The following is a 16802-nucleotide window of genomic DNA, read 5'->3' as shown; positions in this document are numbered from 1 at the left end:
TTTTCCACCTGTTCAGTTCTTGAGTGTTAGGTTGTATCATGACTAAAAAGAATCCAGTATTATTTAATATGTTGATAGTTGATTGGCAAATTTTGATACTCTGTTTAATAAGTATTATGCAGCCTCAGCCCAATCCTCTGTCTTAATCCTCTGTCTCAGACAACTGTTTTCTGTTTAAATGGACTCAGTCATTGGTTGGTTGGGCCTTTGAGAACTGGAAGCCCTAACTGTAAACCTTGTTTGGTCTATTGAAATATCAGGTGAGATTGAGGAATGTAATGGAACAGAGAGTAATTTAGGGTCTGTTCCTCCCCAGTGCTTCTAGCAAGGTTGAATGGGGAGCTGGGCTCTATGTCTACTGAACGCCAGTCTGAGATGGTTTTAGGCAGATTGCTGTGGGTTACATCACTAGGAAGTTCTTCTAGGACCTAGAGTTTATGCTCTTCTTTCTCTGAAGAGCCTCTTTCTACCCCATCTCCCAGCCCAAGCTGAACAAATTCACCATCCCTGTCACTTTAATTTTTATCATTTCTTCCACCTACGACTCCCAGATATACAGATGACGTGTGTCCAAAACATGGGCTATTACAGTTGGCATTTAAAGGCATATTAAGTCAATAGCTCATATTTCTGAATGTCTGGAATATATCCTTATGCTTTTTTGGTTTTTATACAATGGTAAATTTCTGGCCAAGGATAATTATAAGACTATGTCCTCTTTGTTAATATAAATGATAGTACAGAACTCTAGCCACTTAAATGTCTGTGTTTCACAAAACTTACTGTAATGAATTTGTAAGTAAAAAGGTTTTTGATCGGGAAAATAAAGGTACATTTATAGTCCTTTATATTATATTTATACATAAATAGAATATTTATATTTATAGTCCTCTCAGTAGTGATGATGATTGATCCTTTCACAGCTTTCCCTGATTTGCTCCTTATGACTGGTCTGACTTACAGGTATATTCTTTTCATGAAGACCGGAAAGAGGCTACTTGGGGCAGGTAGGGGTTACGTCACTGCCTTATGAATAGAGGACTTTAGGTTTAAACACTGGAACTATATAAACTACTCATGTCCCTCTTCTCTCTCACATCTCTAATCTTTCAACCATATGAATTATAATGCTTTGTTTCTCTTGTTAGGTGACATTGAAGCAGCTTACAATAACCTGCAGCATTGCCTAGAACACAGTCCTTCTTATGCAGATGCTCATCTCCTGATAGCTCAGGTTTATTTGTCTCAGGAAAAATTCAAATTGTGTTCTCAGTCACTTGAACTTTGTTTGAGCTATAATTTTAAGGTAAGTATTCCACATTCAGATGGATAAGACATATTACCCTTTTGAACCTTTAGCAAGTGTTTACATATGCAGCTGTTCTGTATTTTTGCCTATAATGTTTTGCTAATAAATGCATTTTTAATGGAAAAAAGTTTGGATTCACAAACAGTGGGAGAAAAAGTGGAGGCAGCTGTGGTGTAATTAAAAAGCTGTATGGATTTGGAGACAAGGCCTGGGGGGTCAGTGTCTGGTTTTCCCACTTCTCTCCCCCCCCCCCGAACCTGTTTTCTTCTCTATAAAATTCATATAATAACACCCTACAGTTATAGTAGGCATTAAATGTGGTAATGGATGTATATAAAGATGATTGTAAACTATAGAGCATTATGCCAAATATTTTCATGTGTAAGAACTCTGTTTTATTGCTTGTTTCTGTCTTGGATTGTGGGTTCTAATAACTTTTTAGAGTCATCATCAAAGAGCACCTAGCATTTTGAAAGTTCATATTTGGTTTGAGGATGTAAACACATTAGATTTCTATCCAGGATATTCTGTGTTACATCCCATATCATTAGGGAAAATCATAGGTTCAGGTGCTTCCTGAACTACCTAGAGTCATGGAAGAGCTTCTCAAACTTTTGCTTTGGGCCCTTCTGTGGACTGGACAATTCAGGATTTGCAGAAGATAGTGCCTGCTTCTTAGGTCGGTAGTTCTCAAGACTAGTGGCACTTGCAATCCCAGTGCCAGTATCCCATCCCAGTGGATCTAAATCTCCGAGAGAACAGAAGCATGAGAATTTACACAAAGCTCACCAGAAAATGTGATGCCTACCTAAGGCTTACAGCCATGACCTTAAGGATGATTGTAGCCATCCTAGACATTACATGGCTACCATATCACCTCATTCTGGATTATCTCCTGCCTTTGACTCCTTCGTTCATTTTGTCATTTTCATATTTTTTTCTTGATACACTTGATAGCCAAAATAAAGACAGAAGCTTCATTACTAAGTATTTCAGAGTAATATCAGAGGGTAAAACCAAGTTTGCTAAAGTGTTCTGAGATTTTCAATCTTAATCTTAAAATTAAAAATTAAAGGGAAAAAATGTATTTCTGGAAATCTAATGACTATATTATTGCTACTAGAAGTCCCAGATAAATTCCTTTCCTGAAAACTAAATTTCTTAGAATATATTTGGTAGCTTTACAAGTTTTTTTGTATTTTCTCTTCTATCATGGTAAAAGCCCTTAATGACCTTATCTGTTATCCAGGAAGATGCTAGGTAGTGGCAGATTGCCTGAATCTGATTTAATACAATAAATGATCAGAAAGTTAATAAAAGGACAGAAATAGACCTCATGTATAGGCTATCCTCAGGGATTTTAATGCTTGGTGGATTGTAAATTATGTGTTGGTGTTGTAAGTACTCTAAGGAAGTATTTCTGAATATTATTTTTTCAGGTGAGGGAATACCCTTTATATCATTTGATAAAAGCTCAGTCACAAAAGAAAATGGGAGAAATAGCAGAAGCAATTAAAACTCTGCATATGGCCATGAGTTTACCAGGAATGAGGAGAATTGGATCTTCTTCAAAATCAAAATACAGAAAAACCGAAGTTGATGCAAACCATCGTTTATCAATCTTTCTTGAGTTGGTAGAGGTCCACCGCTTAAATGGAGAACAGGTAAGTCAGATTTTAATTCAGTGGTTCAGCTCTGAACTTTGTTTTACAAGTATGTATGTTAGTGGGAAATGAAAAAGCTGAAATTATTTTCTTGCCCAACTGGTAAAGCTTAGAAAATTTATTTCTCACTTGGTGCCAAATCATGCCCTTTCTGCAGGTTAAACATAATTTGCACCTGGATGACCTTAGGTATCCATGTACTTTCATTAGCTACCAGGCAATATAGTATTATATGTATAATATAGTAAGAACAGGAATATAACTTAATATGTACCATAAAAAATATTAATATAATGTATATAATGTGTATAGTAATATAATATTTGATGACCTTGGCTATCATAAGAGGTAATAATATAACATGGTTATCATTCTGTGGACTCCTGAAAAGATTCACACACACACACACACACAAACACACAAGTACTCCTGGAATCCAGTGATAATACGAGCCTAAAATTCTAACAGTTGAGAACAGAAGAACCACTCGATGAATGCAGCTTTGGTAAACTCAGAGGATGATCATAAAATCAAATACTTAAAATAATATATATAATAGTATAATATAGCAATATAATGTAATAATAAATAGCAAGCAAGCAAGCATGCACTTCTGAGTGAAGAGTTAAAGCCTTGTAGTAATGAGGAACTTCACATCATATCTGTTTCTTAGATTGTAATAGTTGCTCATCAGTTATTTTCATATTTTAGTAGAAATTAAGAAGGCTGTGTCTAGATACTTGCCAAATCTCTGAATAATTTCCATTTCACTAATATATTAACATAAATATATATTTAAGAAGAACCAATTCTCCCATAGATAGCTGATTCTAAAATACACTTTTTTTCCCCACGTTACCGTTTCTGAAATCAGAATGTCTTAGAGATGAATCGTAAGTGACATTTTAGATTCATTGAGGTACAGATTTGGAAATGAGGTAATGTATTGAGCTGAGGCCTAACAGAAATGAGATCCTGCCCTAAGGAAAAAAGTAATCTGCTACTTAGTGAAGAGCCATTGGGTACAGGGGATGATTGTGGACTGGATCCTTTCAAGGAGGCAGTAGTGAACATGGCTGAGAGTTTAGGCTCTGGGGTCAGGCTGCCTGAGTTTGGATTCTGAGTCTGCCATTTGTTCTTAACTCTCTCAATTTCAATTTCCTTACTGCAAGGTGGAGATAATGATAGTAACTACTTCAGAGGATCCCTGTGAGAATTAAATGCACGAATATGATGCTGGATGCAAAGTAAACTCTTCTTAAATTGCCGTAGCCACAGCTCTTGTGTAGCCACTGCCATTGTCCTAGTCATAAAAACACTTTTCCAGCTGAGTGACATTTATACCGTCATCTGAATTTAGTCTTGGGCTTTAAAGTTTTTGTACTTTTTAAAAATCTGTCAATATTTCATGAATATCCTAACTGTGCTAGCTAGCACTTATTGTTCATTCTGGGTCAGGAGAAAAGCTCCATTTCCAATGGAACTTGTTGAATATTTTGAAAGAGTGTTATTTTAACTTTTATCTTTACAGCACGAGGCAGCAAAAGTTTTACAAGATGCCATCCATGAATTTTCTGGGACATCTGAAGAATTACGTGTTACCATTGCTAATGCAGACTTGGCTCTGACCCAAGGAGATGTTGAGCGAGCTTTAAGCATGCTTCGGAATGTTACAGCTGAACAGCCTTATTTCATAGAGGCCAAAGAGAAAATGGCAGATATTTATCTGAAGCATAGAAAAGAGAAAATGCTATATATTTCTTGTTATAGGTAAATGGTTATTTTTAACCCACTGTATTTTGACACACTTCTTAAAATTAATCCCCAAATTTAATTTTTTCTTCCTTTTAACTGCTTTACAGATATTTGATTGACCGCTTCCTTAACGTGTTCTACTACCAACTACAATCACATTAACCAAGTAACTCACTCTCCCTAAAGACATAAATCGTAGTGATAATAATTATTTCAGACTGTGGCTTACTCAGGGTTCTTAGCTGTCCTCCTTCATTAGATGTTATTTCTAGACCTTAAATCTTCCTGTTTGGGTTGGGCAAGAGCAACAGTTACATGTATTTTAATAGCTTAAGAAAGCTGTGTGATGTCACAATTCAGGGTCATTTTCAGTGCTCAGCATAACAGCAATAGAAAACTATGGCTTAGTATACACCAAGGTCATGGATTCCAAATTTTCCTTGGTGAAAGGGCAGGGACTTTAAAAGCTGTGTCAGGGATCCCTGGGTGGCGCAGCGGTTTGGCGCCTGCCTTTGGCCCAGGGCGCGATCCTGGAGACCCGGGATCGAATCCCACGTCAGGCTCCCGGTGCATGGGGCCTGCTTCTCCCTCTGCCTGTGTCTCTGCCTCTCTCTCTCTCACTGTGTGCCTATCATAAATAAATAAAAAATTAAAAAAAAAAAAAAAAAGCTGTGTCATGCCTGGTACCCTTAGGAATTATTGGGATGCACAGCACACACACACACACACACACATACACACACACTCCACAGGTTGCTCTTACTTTTCTCCCCAGACAAAAAGATAAACATACAAGCGCACACTTTTATGTAAGAGAAAATCAGCATTTTTATCTGTTGCGAACAGAGCAGAATGCTGGTGAGTTATAGGTTCATCTATATTATGTAAATATCAAAATGTGGAAAGCTGCTCTGGTTCTTTGTGGTTGCTGAGTGATTCAAAGAAACTGAGCAGCATCCCATGTATAGATGAGTGAACTGGAGATCCTAGACCATATTTTCTATGATGTTTCCCAAAGATCAGCGCCGTCATCTCATGATATTTGTTTTGGATGCTCTATAATATCATAGTTAAAAGCATAGGCTTTCAGGAAGATCTGACACATTAGTTGTAGACTTCAATTCTTTAGCATCATCTATAAAATTATACTTCTCATATAGTTTTCGGACCAGTTGAATGAGAAAGTGTATGTTACAATAGCATCACATCATAGCTTTGTGCTTTCACTCCCACATCATTTCACATCATTACAAATAATCTATTTCTGTGTAGTGAGAATTTATATGTTTATTGTCTACCAGTACTCGTTACCTGCATTTCAGAAAATGGAAAGACTCAATGAAAAAAAGGTTGATCTAGCATAAACAATCTGGGTGTGGGTACAGGTGGGTTGTTTTTTCTTCTACAGTGTTACACTGTTGGTACTATAGAAGGGACTCTAAAGGCTGTTGGTTAATTGAAATAAGTGAGCTTATCTTTTATTTAATTGGTTTAGAAGATATTTGTATTCAGTGTACTAAATAGAGCTGGTCTGATTTCTAGAGAAATTGCTGAGAGAATGCCCAGCCCCCGTTCTTTTCTTCTCCTTGGTGATGCATACATGAATATACAAGAGGTAAAATTTCTGATGCTACTGAACTCAGATTTTTTTAAAAAAAACATCAAAACTCTTTTTATTGTGATTAGCTTCATATTCTATTAAATATTAAATGTTATTTAATATTTAATGATCCAGTCATCACAGTAAAATGGAGATAAGCATTACGATATAGTTATTGTTTTCAAATTGAGATCCAGTAATTCAGCACTATCATTTGAAATAGAGATGGTATCAGAACCAAGAGTTTCTTGTAAGCAGAAGAATGAAGAGAGCTACTGGCTAGAAAAGTGTTTACTAATGAGTTACACGTAACACTAGTGACTGTCACCTCTCTAAAATTGTTGTGTCTAGACTTAACTATGTGCTTTATTTGTCTCACTGAGTGAATACTCCAGGGATAGAACTCAATTATAGAAATGTTGCCCTTTAGTGGGATCCAGCTCAGCTGTTTATTCATTGCTTATTTTTTGTATCTGCCAACATTAGCCCGAAGAAGCCATAGTAGCGTATGAGCAAGCATTAAATCAGAATCCCAAAGATGGAACACTGGCAAGCAAAATTGGGAAAGCACTTGTCAAAACTCACAACTATGCAAAGGTAAGTACTTTACGTGTTTGAAATATATGTGTATTGGATGAAATGTTTCAAGCCCTGCTCTGTGAGAAGTCTTCAGCAAACACTGTTTTATATCTTGATGGTTGTAAACTCCAAATTTATATTCACAAACTGGAATTTATGTTAAAGACTTTCTCAGTGTCTCTTCATCGCTGCATTTTACAAAGACTCTTTGGACCCTAAAATTTACTTCTGCAACCTAACCCTAAACCCTGCAACCAATCAATTATGAGGAAGTTGCTCTGGTTACATCGTTTTCATTATATGACAAAGCATGATAGATGTCCTTTCTGTTGAACCAGTTTTGGTAAGCTGTGCGCTATACCGGCCCTCTAGTGGGGATAGTGGATTTTCCTTTAGTTGTTACATTCTTATTCTTTTCCTGGTACTATTAAACATATATACAACGACTAGTAGAGTATTTGCATTCATAAAGTTCGCTGGCCACTAGAAAAAAACTAGTAAAAAAAAATTTTTCACCTAGGGGCACCTGGGTGGCCCAGTCGGTTAGACATCTGCCTTCAGCTCGGGCCATGGTCCCAGAGTCCCTGGATTGAGCACTGTGTCTGGCTCCCTGCTCAGCAAGGAGTCTACTTCTTTTCCCTCTGCCCCTCTCCCCACTAATGCTCTCTCTCACTCGCTTACTCTCAATCTCTCAAATAAATAAGATCTTTAAAAAAAAGAAAAAAATTCACCCAACACTTTTCATCAGCTGCATTTCATAAGAAATGCTAGTTGCCTTGTGTGATGTTTGATTGTCTAAGAAAAATGTATGCTTAACTAATAGGTACATGCCTAAGCTTCTCCTCGGGTATTTCCAATTTCTATATGCTTTAAGTATAGAATGTCTAAAATATCAGTGCTTAACACAATTCTCATTGCCTTATTTTCCTAACTGAAATGCTTTTTGTTTAGGCAATTACTTACTATGAAGCTGCTCTGAAAAGTGGACAACAAAATTACCTTTGCTGTGACCTGGCTGAGCTTTTATTAAAATTGAAATGGTATGACAAAGCAGAAAAAGTTCTTCAACATGCTCTAGCTCGTGAACCTGGTATGAAAGTCTTTCTGATTTGGAAAAAAAAAAACAATGTACCATACCTGATATGTCAGATCTATTTTATTTTTATATTATATAAATGTGTATTCGTATTCTCAGTTTTATATATATGTGAGGTTGATTATTTCATTTATGAACATGTCACTCCACTAAAATAAGATATTTCAATAATCTAATCTAAACAGATATATGAAACAGCTAATTCTGTTAGCTGTTTAGGATGGAAGGATACTTTACTTTCCAAAATGACATAAAGGGAATTTTCTTTAAATTGCATCTACCAACACACACACACACACACACAACAAATAAATAAATAAATATAGATAGATAGATAGATAGATAGATAGATAGATAGATAGATAAATAAATAAATTGTAACTACATCTGATGTTTTTAAAGTTGTTTTTTTTTTTAAGATTTATTTATTTATGATAGAGAGAGAGAGAGAGAAAGAGAGGGGCAGAGACACAGGAGGAGGGAGAAGCAGGCTCCATGCTGGGAGCCTGATGTGGGACTCGATCCCGTGACTCCAGGATCACGCCCTGGGCCAAAGGCAGGCACCAAACCACTGAGCCACCCAGGGATCCCCCATCTGATGTTTTTATACATCAAGTAAACATTTTGTAATCTTTACTCCTCTTTAAGGTTTTTTAAAAAATTCAACACTCTAAAAGAGTATAATATGTAAGTCCCCAATTTCTCCTGTAAATTCTACTTGCCTATTCTCAAACTGTCCTCTAGAGGCAACCATTTTTGTGTTTTAGTGTATATGTAAATATGTAAGTGCAGTATGCATAACTTTTCTTTCAAATGTATTGTTCTTCCCATTCTGTACCTTTTTCACAGACAACATGTCCCAGATATAGTTTGATGTTAGTACATTTCATATCATTCTAATGATGTCGTAATATTCTAGAACTCCAAAGTGTTTTTATACTTTCCTTCAGTTATTGGGCATTTAGTTGATTTTCCATTCTTTTGATTTAAACTGTGTTCCAGTAAATATCCTTCTAGCTCATTAGTTGTTATGTACTTGCTTATATTTCTTAAGAGCAAGATGCTAAGTCAGAAACTGTGTGGATTTAAAACTTAACTGGCAATTTATAAATTGCCTTCTTACAAGTTTGTGCAAATTTGCTTTTTAAAGATCTTTATTTTTAAAATAAAATCTAGCGCTTACTCATTGTCAGAATTTAAAGATTATAGAAGTAAATGAAAGTTGTTACCCCACTCTCCAGACAAAACCATATTTACCTTGTGTATCATCCTAATTAATGTCTCCACCTTGCCTCTTTGTCTCTCTCTCTCACATAATTACATACCATGCTTTTCCTTCCAAAATGGGATCATATTATACTACCCATCTGCAGTAGGCATTTTTCGCTTAATAGCTTCTATTATTGGTAAATGTAGCTTTCCTTATTTTCTTTAGCACAGGTACAGCATTCTACCCTATGTTGATGTCATGATTTATTTGACAAGTCCCCTGTTGATAGACAGTTAGATTGAAGAAGTTAGAGGCTGTACTGAGACCGGGCCCTTGTTTACATACCTCTGTGTGCTTCCTAGAATTGAGTTATATGCCCCACGGTTCTTTCTACCATGGCCTGTCATTGGGTAGTATTGCTCATAGTGGGGAAAACCATTTTAATTTGCATTTCTTTGATGGTTATGAGGTTAGGCATCATTTTGTGTCTGTAGGTCACATTTTCTTCTGGGATGTTTTTGTTCATATCCTTTGTCTTCGACCCTGAACCTCTGATTCATCGTCTGTTACCTGTTACTCATTTGCAGACATCTTCTTCCAGCCTATCCTTTTGTTCTGTTTTTTCAATTGAATTCATTTCCTCAGTCAGATAGAATACTTAATTATCACATATACTAATCTTTTCTTTTTTTGAGTCCCAAATTTCCTATCATGCTCAGAAAAAAAAAAAAATTCCCTCATCCTAACATTGTAAAAATATTCTTTTAGATTTTTCTGGAATTTTTGTAGAACTCTAATTTTTGTGCTTTAATCCATATACAGTTTTTACTATATAGTTTGCCAAATTGAGAACAATTTTATTTCAGTGCCATTTATCGAAATGCCACTTTTATCATATAATAAACTTATTTATATGTATGACTGCTTCTGGGAACCTTCCATTTTGTTGCCCTGAGTTATTTTGCTTTTGCCAGTGTCATATCCACTGTAAATGTCTTCAGATACATGATAAGGTCAGCCCACTGTACGTTTCCTAGGTTTTCAAAATGGTATTTTAATTTGCTTTGATGAAGTCGGTATTTAAATTCTTCTGATTTTGGATGCATTTACTATATAAAGTGTTATTAGTTTCATAAAAATATTTACATGGGTCTGTCAGACCTTGCTTGAAACACTACAGATGGCCTTACATGTGCATATGCAGTTTTGAAAAGGTTATAAAAGAAGAGAGAGGGATCCCTGGGTGGTGCAGCGGTTTAGCGCCTGCCTTTGGCCCAGGGCGCGATCCTGGAGACCCGGGATCGAATCCCACGTCGGGCTCCTGGTGCATGGAGCCTGCTTCTCCCTCTGCCTGTGTCTCTGCCTCTCTCTCTCTGTGTGTGTGTGTGACTATCATAAATAAATAAAAATTAAAAAAAAAAAAAAGAGATTCAAGTGGCACGTTCTGCTTATATGGGTGTAAGTTTATGACATTTATGTAATATAAATGCTTTCACGTAATAAATATTTGTTGAGCATTTCATTATAATTTCGTTAATGTCCACATTTGTTTTTGAGGTGATTATGATTACCCCCGTCTTTAAATCGGCAATGTAAGGCTCAGTTTCCTTGACACGCCCACCTTCATGTAGCAGAAGTAGCACCTGGGTTCTAATAAGCATCTTAAACTTGGCCTGTCTGCACAGGAATTCCTGAGCTGCCTCCCCACATCTCTTCCCCTTGTAGCCTTCTTTGTCTCAGTAACAGCTTCATCCTCTTGGCCGTGCTGAGAGCCCAAATCCTAGCTGTCACCCTGGTCCCCGACTGTTGATTATACTTTCTGAATATATTCAGAACCCCAGTCTGGGTCACTGGTTCCACAGCTGCCCCCCCCTGTACAAGCTGCCGTCGTCTCCAGTGGATTGTGGCAGTGACCTGCCACCTCTACTCCCTATTCCGTCCTCAGCCCCACAGCCCTGCTGTAACTTCTCTCAACCTGGCAGCTGCAGTCCTTTATTTATTTATTTACATTTTATTTTATTTTTGCCATTTGTTTTTATTTAAATTCAATTTCCCAACATACAGTATGACACCCAGTGCTCATCCCGTCAAGTGCCCTCCTCAGTACCCATCACCCAGTCACCCCAGCCCCCCGCCCACCTCCCTTTCCCCAACCCTGTTTGTTCCCCAGAGTTAGGACTCGCTCGTGGTTTGTCTCCCTCTCTAATATTTCCCACTCAGTTCCCCTCCTTTTCCTTATAATCCCTTTCACTATTTCTTATATTCCATGTATGAGTGAAACCATATGATGATTGTCCTTCTCTGATTGACTTATTTCAACATAATACTCTCCAGTTCCATTCACTTCAAAGCAAATTGTGGGTATTCATCCTTTCTGATGGCTGAGTAATATTCCATTGTATATACAGACCACATCTTCTTTATCCATTCATCTGTTGAAGGACATCGTGGCTCCTTCCACAGTTTGGCTGTTGTGGACATTGCCACTATGAACATTGGGGTGCAGGTGACCTGGCATTTCACTGCATCTGTATCTTTGGGGTAGATACCCAGTAGTGCAATTGTGGGTCGTAGGGTAGATACATTGAGCCTTTAAATGAAATAGATCTGCTCTTGTCTGCTCAAGCTCACAGCCATCTCCCATTTCCCTCAGAGAGTCTTCAGAGAGAGCTGTGGGGCCCTTCTCATGTACGCAACATTACTCCTCTGACCCATGTGACAGTCTCCTCGTTCCTGTGCCATCTCATGGCTTTTCTTACCTGTAAAATAGCAATAATGGAACCTGCCCCTCAGGCTGAGATTTGAAATAAATAATATATATAAACCACTTTGATATACATGTGGCACTTGATAGTGGAAGAAACATATTTTTATTACTTATCTAGGGTTTTTTTATTGCTCTTAAATCACTAAGTAATAATACCAGGTATTCAAATAGTACTTAACTAGATTATTTTAATTGCTTTGCACATGCAACTTATTTCATAACTTACTAACTTTTTAAATTTTATAGCAACCCTATGAGATAGGTACTGTTATTTCTGCTATTTTACAGATGAAAGAGAAGCACAAAATGGATCAGTACCTTGTTCAAGGTTAAATAGCTAGTAAATGAGAAGGCCTAGATTTGAAACCATATTGCCATCAAAGTTGGTGCTCTGAAGGTCCATATTTCATCACGTATCAAGTACCTGTTATTTTAAAAACAGCAGTTACCTTCTTAATTGCCCATAGCAACTTGTCTCTATTATTTTTTAATGACCTCAATAAACAAAGATGTTTATAGGCTTAAAAATGAAAATTGAAATTCCTATATGTTGTTACATTGTTATCTTTTAATACACTTTTAAGGAAAACCTTGTTGGGGCAGCCGGGGTGGCTCAGCGGTTTAGTGCCACCTTCAGTCCAGGGTGTGATCCTGGAGACCCAGGATCGAGTCCCACGTCAGGTTCCCTGCATGGAGCCTGCTTCTCCCTCTGCCTTGTGTCTCTGCCTCTCTCTCTGTGTCTCTCTTGAATAAATAAATAAAATCTTAAAAAATAAAAAAAAGGAAAACCTTGTTGTTATCTAGTCCTTTAACTTTTCTTCCAGCTAGTTTTTATCCTAAATCTTTTTTTTTTTTTTTTAATTTGGCCATTCTTCAATTAACCAACAAAGTTTTTCAACTTTTTTTCACTATTAGTCAAACCGTTCTTTTGTAAGACCACTATCAAAACTTGTAGAAAATGTAAACATTCATTTAAAATGAATATTTGTTCTCACTATCTTCTTTTATAGTAAATGAACTGTCAGCTCTAATAGAAGATGGACGTTCTCATGTTCTTCTAGCAAAAGTTTATAGTAAAATGGAAAGACCTGATGATGCAATCACTTCATTACAACGGGTATATGCATTTGTTTCTGAATGGTTGTGGGGTGGGAGGTCAGAGCAGAAGGGAATATGCCACATATAAGAGGAAGACAATTTATTTCAGCCCAACTGCCACAGAAAATAAGCCAAAATAGAAATAATGATTGAATGCCAGTGGGTTGTACTGCTTAAATGTGTTATTGCTAATTATTATAACAGTTAGAATGAGTTGATATTTTTAATTCTCTTTTAGAGCTGAGAAACTTGGTTTAATAATTTGTGTAGTCACATGACTAGGTCACAGGCAGAATTTGAACTCATTTTTTTCTCTTTTGCTTATTTATATCTTCCTTAATTTCTCTTAATATTTTGAGGTTTTCTAAGAAGAGGTTTTCTACACATTTGCTTAATTGTATTCCTAAGCAGCTGATGGTTTTTGATGATTTTTCGATTTCTATTTTGTTGACAATTTTTTAAATAGATGACTTAAATTTTATCAACTTCACCCTCTGCAGCTATCAAGATGCTCATGACTTTTCTCCCTATTTTTCCCCGTTAATGTGGTGTATTAAATCGATTGATTTTCAAATGTTAAACCACCCTTATATTCCTTAAATAAATGTCACTTTGTTGTGATTTTTAAAAAGATATTGCTGAAATTTAAAGATACTAATATTTTGTTCAAAATTTGTATATCTGTGTTCATGAGGGAGATTGGATCTCTAAGACTGTTGCTATTTCTTTAATGTTTAGAACAATTCAATATTAAAACCCATTTGGATCTTGAGGATTCATTGATGGAAGGTTTTTATTAGTGAATTCAACATCTCCAGATTTTAAACTATTTTTAAACTTCTTATATTAGTTTGAACTGTTGCATTTTTAAGTAATTTGTTCATTTCATCAAATTGTCCAGTTGATTGACATCAATTTCTTCATTATATCTTATTTTTGAATGTCTGCAAGTACTATAAAAAGGACTTATTTTATGATCCTGATATAGGAGATTTTGTTTTATTTTCCTTCTACTATTAATAATAAATTATGGCAGGCATTAATTATCTTAATATTTTTAAAAAAAAACTACTTTTGCCTTTTCTGCTTCATTAATGTTTTTCCTTTTAGTTCATTAACTAAATTCTTCTACTTTCTTTGGATTTGGTTTGCTGATCTTTGCCTAGCTTATTCAAATAGTATGTTAGATAATGGATTAGTTGGCATTAGTTCTGTTCTTGTTCCTTTAAGGTAATGGATTTTTCTCTAAGCATTGCTTTAGCTACCTCCTTTAAACTTTAAATAATAAATAAAGTTTATTATTACTCAGTTCATAATATTCCTCCTTTCCACTTTGATTACCTCCTTGGTTATTTCCAAGCAGTTCTGATTTTCTTGCTATCCTTTTTTTTTTTTTTTTTTTTGTACCTCTTAATCAGTTTCACCTATTTTATCCATCCTTCCATACCCTCCCTTCTGGCATCCACCAGTTTGTTCTCTATATTTCAGTCCTTTTTATCTTTTGGATCTTGGTTTCTAGTTTAATTCCATTGTGGTCAAAGACATACTTTGAACGATTCAATCCTTTGATATTTGTTAAATCTTGCTTTCTATCTTATAATAAATCTTGGTATAGGTTCCATGTAGATTTGAAATAATGTGTTTCTGTCATTACTGAGTGCTTAGTTCAACATGTGTCTATTAAGTCAGGTTCGTTCATTGATTTATCCTACATCTTTCTGAGCTTGAAGTGGAACATAGAGCATTTCACTAGTAATCCTGTGTTTAGGAGACCACACTGCTTGCCACCTTTTGACCTAATTTTCACGTACTCAAAAGAGTTCTGCATTCTCCAAAAAATGTATCAAATATTTTGACTTTGAGCATTAGCTAATAGTGGTGTGTGTGTGTGTGTGTGTGTGTTTATGTGTGTAAAATGACATATTTCAATAACTTGTCAAAATGTCCAATTTTTTTTATTCTAGCTGTGAATGAATTGATTTCTGTGATACCCATCTAAGTTTATGATTTCATTACAACATGTAATCTTTAAAATGTTAATATCTTATCCTTAATTGTTGGTATGTTTTAATCCGTATTTTCTGATCACATGATAAGAAAATTATACCTAACCTTAGGTTAGCTACCATTAGCTACTAGGAACGTGTAATTTTAGTAAATTCAGACATCGAAAATATTTCAGAAGTGAATTTGGCCTATTTTACCTTTTTATGAATACTGCTAGTCCCATTGCCCTGGTTACATGAGTCCTTATGTTATCTGAGCAGATACATCAAGCAACACTAAGAGGAGAATAAACAGTATACATGATTAGACAATGTCAATGAACCAAATTTTACTAATTTTAAGCTTATATGTTATAGCACAGAGATTATTCATCTTTAATAAAATGTAAAGAACCATAAAATTCTTCTTGTTAACATTCTCTGCATTCTTATCTCCAAAATGATAAATCTTGAGTTACAGTTCAAATAAAAACTTATAAATGTCATAAAAGTTTTTAATATTTTAAGTTCATTTATTTAGGAGCCATTTACTGAGCCTAATCCCCAAATTATAGGACTTGAAGGGTTCCATCACAATATTTTTGCATAGTTGCTAAACATTTTAGGAAGTGGAAAAACGTACTACATTTAAGGAAGCCCCGAGTCTTATTAATTTTACTTTCTAAAAATTTCAGATTTCTGAAATAACTCCACAGTTTTCCATCTCTGTCATCTCTGTCACCTTTTAGCCCCGTCCAGCATTATCTTTTGCCAGATGCCTCCAATAGCCTCCTCACTGATCCCTATTCTCTTCCAACACCAGCATAATTAGTCTGAAAGGCAGACCTGATCTTGTCACTCCATGGCTTATAAACATGTAGTAGTAATTGCCCTATAGAAGAAGCTTCCTTCTAGAATAAAAACCAAATAATTTAACAAACTTACCTGATGTAAATTTTCTCTGTATTTCTAGCCATTTTTCCTTCTAATTCTCTGGCTAAGCAATAGTATCCCTCACCTGTAATTCCTAATGCCTATATTCTAGTTCCATCTCCCTTCTTTCTCCCAAACTCACCTGGGTGTGACTACCAATAATTCTTTAAATCTCACTTCACCTCCAAGACCAGGTTAGGTTTCGTATTATGTACTCCTACAGGGACTGGTATTTCTCAGCCATAAAACTCATAATTTGTGGTAGTTATTTTATTATGTATCTTTCTGCTAAAATTAAAATTTCCATGAGTGTGGGTATAGTCTCATGTTTTATGCCCCTAGCAAATACTTGACTCATTAGTTTTCTGTGCTGTGTAACAAATTAGCATAAATTTTAGTTGGTGAAGACAATACACGCATTTATTTTTTTCACAGTTTCTGTGGGTCAGTATTCTGGGCATGGTTTAGCTGGGTCCTCTACAAGGTGTCAAGATAGTCAAGTTGTAACCAGGGCTGGGTCCTCATCTAGAGACTTACCTGGTGGAGGATCTACTTCCAAGCTTATATAGGTTATTAGTAGAATTCATTCCCTCAAGGCTATAAGACAAGAGCTCCAGCTTCTTGTTTGCTCCTTGTTGCAGATCCTAGAGATTCTCAGATCCTAGAAGTTCTTCAGCTCTTTCCCTGGTAGGCCAGCTAATAGGACTACTTATCTTATTCAAAGTCAGCAAGGGAGGAGGACTGTGGAATGAGTCTGCTAACAAGACAGAGTCTTATGTGCTGTAATCGTGGGAGTTACATTCCAG

At 35.9% G+C, this 16802-nt stretch overlaps 1 protein-coding gene and 1 long non-coding RNA gene across 4 annotated transcripts in view; one reads left to right on the top strand and one right to left on the bottom strand.

Annotated features, from left to right (window-relative positions):
- The window catches only part of TTC21B (tetratricopeptide repeat domain 21B), a 77900-nt gene that overhangs the window by 28932 nt on the left and 32166 nt on the right, over nt 1–16802 (top strand). For both annotated transcript variants that reach the window (XM_038584706.1, XM_038584705.1), the window contains exons 13-19: nt 1149–1306; nt 2749–2973; nt 4505–4743; nt 6271–6343; nt 6815–6925; nt 7859–7997; nt 12991–13097. In XM_038584706.1, the coding sequence (XP_038440634.1) occupies nt 1149–1306; nt 2749–2973; nt 4505–4743; nt 6271–6343; nt 6815–6925; nt 7859–7997; nt 12991–13097 (1052 nt within the window). The remainder of the gene's footprint in view (nt 1–1148; nt 1307–2748; nt 2974–4504; nt 4744–6270; nt 6344–6814; nt 6926–7858; nt 7998–12990; nt 13098–16802) is intronic.
- Nucleotides 11659–16744, bottom strand: LOC111094186. 2 transcript variants are annotated; one of them, XR_005384634.1, is made up of 4 exons: nt 16534–16744; nt 15283–15360; nt 12299–12404; nt 11659–11972 (listed from the first exon to the last, which is right to left on the bottom strand). It is a non-coding gene; the product is annotated as an uncharacterized LOC111094186 (long non-coding RNA). The 2 variants fall into 2 exon arrangements; XR_005384633.1 differs by lacking the exon at nt 12299–12404.

The sequence above is a fragment of the Canis lupus genome, chromosome 36, assembly GCF_011100685.1.
Source record: "Canis lupus familiaris isolate Mischka breed German Shepherd chromosome 36, alternate assembly UU_Cfam_GSD_1.0, whole genome shotgun sequence".
In the NCBI taxonomy this organism is placed as follows: Eukaryota; Metazoa; Chordata; class Mammalia; order Carnivora; family Canidae; genus Canis; species Canis lupus.
Note: the sequence above shows the minus strand (reverse complement) of the source record. Positions and strands in the feature narration are given on the sequence as shown.